Below are 6,000 nucleotides of genomic sequence, written 5' to 3'. Positions count from 1 at the left end.
TATTCCACCATTGAGCTATAATCCCTGCCTTTTGATGTTTTGAGACAGAGTCTGGTTATGAAGCCCAGACTCACCTGGAATTGCTAGGCAGCCTATGTTGCTCTCAAATGTGCAATCCTCCTGCCTCATCTGCCAGAAATGCTCGGAATGCAGACTTGAATCACCACTTCTTGCTTGGTTAATAGTCTTGGGTCACTAGCATACCCATCATGATTTTTCTTATGGAGGAAAGGTTGCCATGTGTTACTCTTCATGCTCTGAGGGTCTGTACTATTGAGCAGTTGTAAAGGGTTCCCCATTTTCACAACTCATGTTCTTCTGTTTGAATGTCATTTCTGTTTGTTGCAAATGTGGGGTACAGAGCAAGGCACTAAGTGAGCATGAAGTAAATTTGGATTAAGTGAAGAATGTATCAAAGACAGAGACTGTCTAGAAGCATGCATTTATTTACCACCCTTGTTCAGTATTTGTATTGCAGAGGCAACAAAAATCACCATCTTGAAGAGCCCTGGGCTTGGGGATTCCAGCAAAGTCTTGTCCTCAGATATGAGTTTCAAGAATTTTGTTTCTCTGTGTATGTGGAGAGAAGAAAACAGCACATCAGGTGAATATAATTCTAACTGGGTACGGACAGCAGGGTTTTCTGCAGGAAAGCAAACTGGCCATGGTACGATACCAAGCTACGATATACTTTGGTAAGGAAGTTAGAGGACTCTTCTAGGGTTAGTGTGCCAATCCCAAGGTGTACCATGCTGTGTTTCAACGCAGTGAGATGGTTCTGAGATCATCTAACAAAAGTTCTGAAGTAATTTTGGAGGGAAAGAGGTCAGAGGAAGGCTTTTGGGGAAGAGTGCTAGGAGCTCACCTGAGCTGCAGGGGGCACTGTATTCAGCAAAAACCACTTCATCTGAAAGACATGGAGAAAAATTGAGAATGGGAGTTTTGATGCAAGAGCATTTTGTGGAGCACAGTGGATGTGTTAGGACTGGCCAATTTCCTCCATCAGAACCTGGATGGTTACTAAAAAGTCGTCTCTCTGGGGACATCAGACAAACCAAGCAAAGGAAATATTCCCCTTGAAGCCACTGGTTGACATCTTTATCCTGGGCCAGCAAGATGGCTCAGTGGGGAAAGGCGCTTGATGCCATGCCTAGTGACCACAGTGAGTTCAGTCCTTGGGATCCACAGGGCAGAGGGCGAGTAACCGTTTTTCCTCATTGCCCTCTGACCTCCATAGGTACCATGGCATGCCTTCCTCTCACGAAATAAATAAGCAAATGGGCAACAACATCAGAATAATTCACCCAACTGAGAATATTGAAGTGTGCTTATTCTGCAGGGTTTGAGCAGAATACAGGGTGTGATCCATGGAGATGTGTGTCTTCTCAGATGCCTTTCTATATTTCTGGTTTTTTTTCCCTTCAGTGTTTCTTGAACTCGTCTATTCAGAAACATTTGGCACAGAAAATCCCCACTTAATCCTCCACCTCTGGCTTCTCTCTCTCTCTCTCTCTGTCTCTCTCTCTCTCTCTTTCTCTCTCTCTGGTCATCAGTGACCACTCGGGCTTCAATTCTCCCTCATCCTTTTATTCCTGCTATAATTCTTTGTATAGTTCTTCATCTTTGTGTTGCTATTTTCAGAAGGAGATTTGTGTGTCTTTCCACCAATAGACACCTCTTTGTCAAACGTTTGGTCCCTTGTGTTATTTAGACATGTTTGATCCCGCATGATTGTTTGGACAAACAGGCAGGAACAAGACATCAGTGGCCGAATAAACTGAAATCTTACAAATGTTTGTCACACTCACATTCTTTTATTAAGAGTTGATTTGCCAGTCTGGCCTATATAATGTGTCCCTATCTGTAAAATAATTGTCTTAAACACTGGGCGCAATGGTACATACAAGAAATGTCTGCATTGGAGAGGCTGAGACAGGAGGATGGAGAGTTTGAGGTCGGCCTGGCTGCATATTGAGAACCTGTCTTAAGAAAGGAAGAAAAGGAGAAAGAGAAAAGTTCAAGTCGCTCTAGGGCGCTTCCTAATCCCTTGCTCACCTGTCTCGTAGTAGTCATAGACTTTCACAATGGCAGGCTGCAGGTTCCTCACTGGGATGTCTTGTTGAATGACGAAGGAAAAGGCCAGTGTCTGATTGGTCACCTGGGAAAGAGAGAAAAGTAATCCAGGATCACAGCGGAGGCTGTAGGGAAAAGGGGCTGGCTAGAGAAACCCACCCTGACCCTGGAGCCCAGAATTAGGGAAGGATGGCTCAGATAAAGCCAGTGAGAGAAACACAGTTTAGCTCAGATCAGAGCCATCTCTGCCCCTGTCCAACTGACGTGTGAAATCAACCAATCACAGAGCAGGACAGTAGAATCCTGGCCTTAGGGCCCTGGACCAGGGAAAGAAACACAGCCTGTGTTTGGGACCTGAGCCAGAGAAGTGAACACTTTATTCTCAAACCCAGAACCCAGGAAATATGCCCTGACTCTGAGACTAGTACCAAAATAACACTCTTGGTCCCTAGAATCAGAGTCAGTGAAAGAAATGTGCCCTGGCCTTAGAGGTAGTGTCAAAAAACCAAGAAAGGCCAGTGAAAGAAACACAGTTTGGCCCTGAAATCAGGGCCATCTCTGCCCCTTGCTCACAAAACTGGCCAATCCCTGGGCAGAAAATAAACTGACCAATCACAGTTGACTCTGCCTCCTAGACATCCTATATAAACCACCCTGCCTGGTCAGTTGTGAGCTGCTCTCTCCACCCTGGTAGAAGCAGTTACTCTGCTGGACTCCTCCTCCCCAAATAAACCTCTTTCTCAAAAGAGTATTGGGTGAAGACCTTCATTGACTGCTGAACAGAAGAGCCTTGCTGGGACGTCCCATAGTGGACTGAGCAAGGGGGAGCTGAACAGAAGAACCTTGCTGCGACGTCCCATAGTGGACTGAGAGAGAAAGAGCTGGTAACACTGAGCCAGAGATTGTGGCTCTCCAGGAGAGGAGCAGGATTGCTGTGTCCTGAGGAAAAACCATCCCCCATCATACCATCATACCAGGTATATCCTGACCTTCCCGAAGAGTCAGGATACACTTCCTTGCTGAAGCAGTTCCAGGCCTGACTCTCCCGAGAAGTCAGAAAACATTCCTTTCCAAGGTTGGGCTGTTTCTTTACGGTCTCAGCCATCAGAGCTGTGCTAAACAGCTCCAGGTGTCCGGGACACCTTCAGGGTAGAGCTCTTGTCCTGAGCAGCTCTGAGGTGTCCGGGATACCTCGCCCTCTAGGGTTGAACTGTCTCCTCGCAGTTTCAGCCATCAGTTTACTAACATTGGTGCCAAAACCCGGGACACCAAACCCAGAGTTTTTGCAGTTTACTAACATTGGTGCCGAAACCCGGGACACCAAACCCAGAGCTTTTGCAGTTTACTAACATTGGTGCCGAAACCCGGGACACCAAACCCAGAGCTTTTGCAGTTTACTAACAGTGGCCACTGTTTTTCTTCAGCATCACTCAGTCCTTGGTGTTTGAGAAACAGTTATGCATGGATAGCATTTAACCTCTCAGTCATTGTGTTCGTAACTGCTCACCATATGTGGACGGTGATATGGATTTTAGAGTAGAGACGTGAGGAACTGAAGTAGAGGCTCCTGGGAGTATATGAAACTTTTCTAGTCTATTAAACTATTCCAAAAATCCATATTCCTCCTAAATGTGTGATGTAGGGCTTTGTCCATTGTGAGAGTTAAGCCCTTTGACCTGCTGACTTGGGAGCCTATGATAAGTCCCAGAAAAGCCAGCAACGAGGAAAGAGAATTTAAAGGTTTGTATATTATTATTACTATTATTATTATTATTATTATTATTATTATTATTGTGTATGTGTGCATGTGTATACTAGTAGAGGCCAAAAGAGGAAATAAGATCTCCTAGAAGTGGATTTACAGGCATTTCTGAGTTGGTATGAGTTCTAGGAACTGAACTCTGGTCTTCTTCTAGAGCAGTAAGTGCTCTTAACTGCTGAGCCAATTCTCCAGGCCAGGAATGACAATTTAAAATATCATCTAGTATGAGCTGAGGGAAGGTGCCTCCCCAAAAGACTTCCTAGAGACCTGCTTTTCTCCTGCCTTATGTTTCCCACAAAGACCCACCTAGACATGTCTGGGGAGGCAGGAAGGATGCTCACCTAACCTACATAGATCAAGGACTGTCCACTAGACATGTCTGGAGAGGCAAGAAGGGTGCTCACCTGACCTACATAAACCAAGGACTGTCCACATAGACACAGTTAGGGAGGCAGGAAGGACCCTCACCTGATCCACATATAATAAGACATTGTTGTTGCTCACTTCTGTTCTGCTCACATGCTCTGATCTTTCAAGCTGGAATGAGAGAAAACACCGTGTTACTGAAAAGACAAAGGCCTTGGGGGTGAAGAAGGCAAATGAACTGAGGGGTGGAAGATGATAGAGATGTCACCAATTCATTAAAGTGAGTTGGAAGAGACTTTTCAATAAGAATGGAAATGCATGAAGAAGACCGGGAATGCCGCTCCACTAGAGGCCTGACAGAATAAGACCTGACTTAGTAATCGGTATTTTTAACTTTGTTTGAAGGTGAATGGACCTGCATTCGATAGTACTCACCTCATATTCTCTGTGCAAGTATCTTTCTGTGTCCTCTGCTGTTGATCTTAGCTTGTTGTTAATTTTCAAAGTTCTTAAAACACCACATCTACAATTTTGGTATTTCATAATATTTACCCCTGAATCATTATTGACCAGGTTCATTATGCTTTAAAAATTATTGTTAGCTAGATTGTGAACTCAATGAACTCAAACACCATTGTTATATATTTTCTGTTGACTGCTATCACAGTCCACACCTATAGTTAGAATTATATAAATCCAATTTTATTAAATTAGTACTAATATTGCTTTGATTTATGTTGGCATTATTGTGATGATGTTGGCACATTCCTGGTCTGAGGATACAGAAATCCAGACATCTGGTCTACCTACCCTTTTCACTGTTGGTTTCAATGGAATGAAACCAGATACCATCTTCACATCAACAATCACCATGTTGGAGGCTGGACGGCTCCCTGTATAACTGCAGACCAGAGAAGTGGATGGAAGGAATATTTTTAATGCTTTGAATCTTGCCTCCTTGGAGCTCGAGCAGCAATTCCTGATATTCCCTCTGCGATTTTTCCATACCTTAAAATATATGGTCTTTACTGTCAATATAAATAATTCTGAAAATAGACTGCATAACAATATCATCTGGGAGTTCATTAAAAATAGAGGGATCCCTGGGGTATGCTGGCCAGCCAGCATAGTCTTCTCAGAAAGCCTGGACCAGTAAGAAACCTTATCTTAAAAACCTAAAATATATGGAACCTGAGGACTGACAGGTGTCCTCTCTTTCTGTTTCTGCCCCTGTCTCAGTCTCTCTCTGTCTCTCTGTCTCTGTCTCTCTGTCTCTGTCTCTGTCTCTCTCTCTCTCACACACACACACACATACACACACACAGGTACACACGACTGTTGTGGAATATTAGTTTAATGATGCAAAGATGTGTTGCATTCTTTTATGTTGCATGTGTTTAACTCTGTAAAGCTGTATTACTTTGTCCGCCTAAAGCACCTGATTGGACTTATAAAGAGGGGAATGGTCAATGACTAGGAAGGAGAGAGGGATAGGCACGGCTGGTGGGCAGAGAGAATATATAGGAGGAGAAATCTAGGCTCAAGAAGAGTGAGGAGCAAGAAAAGGAGGAGAGGAGGACCAGTACCAAGGACCAAGCCACCAGCCACACAGCCAACCATGGAATAAGAAGGAAAGCAAGATATATAGAATAAAGAAAGGTAAAAAGCCCAGGGACAAAACATAGTTAAAGAGAAATGGGATAATTTAAGTGAAGTTAGAAAAGCTGGTTAGAAATAAGCCAAGCTAAGGCTGGTCATTCATAAAGTAAGAATAAGTCTCCATGCGTTTATTAGGGAGC

General features: G+C 43.9%; 1 protein-coding gene across 1 annotated transcript in view; it reads right to left on the bottom strand.

Moving 5' to 3' along the window:
* Positions 1 to 788: 788 nt before the first annotated feature.
* The window catches only part of LOC128099741 (murinoglobulin-1-like), a 78,296-nt gene continuing 73,084 nt past the window's right edge, over positions 789 to 6,000 (bottom strand). The window contains exons 32-35 of the mRNA XM_052721562.1: positions 5,012 to 5,102; positions 4,304 to 4,372; positions 2,056 to 2,158; positions 789 to 907 (exon numbers count right to left, since the gene is read on the bottom strand). Of these exons, the coding sequence (XP_052577522.1) occupies positions 789 to 907; positions 2,056 to 2,158; positions 4,304 to 4,372; positions 5,012 to 5,102 (382 nt within the window). The remainder of the gene's footprint in view (positions 908 to 2,055; positions 2,159 to 4,303; positions 4,373 to 5,011; positions 5,103 to 6,000) is intronic.

Source organism: Peromyscus californicus, unplaced genomic scaffold (genome assembly GCF_007827085.1).
Source record: "Peromyscus californicus insignis strain IS unplaced genomic scaffold, ASM782708v3 Scaffold_6__1_contigs__length_162567912, whole genome shotgun sequence".
Taxonomy (NCBI): domain Eukaryota; kingdom Metazoa; phylum Chordata; class Mammalia; order Rodentia; family Cricetidae; genus Peromyscus; species Peromyscus californicus.
Note: the sequence above shows the minus strand (reverse complement) of the source record. Positions and strands in the feature narration are given on the sequence as shown.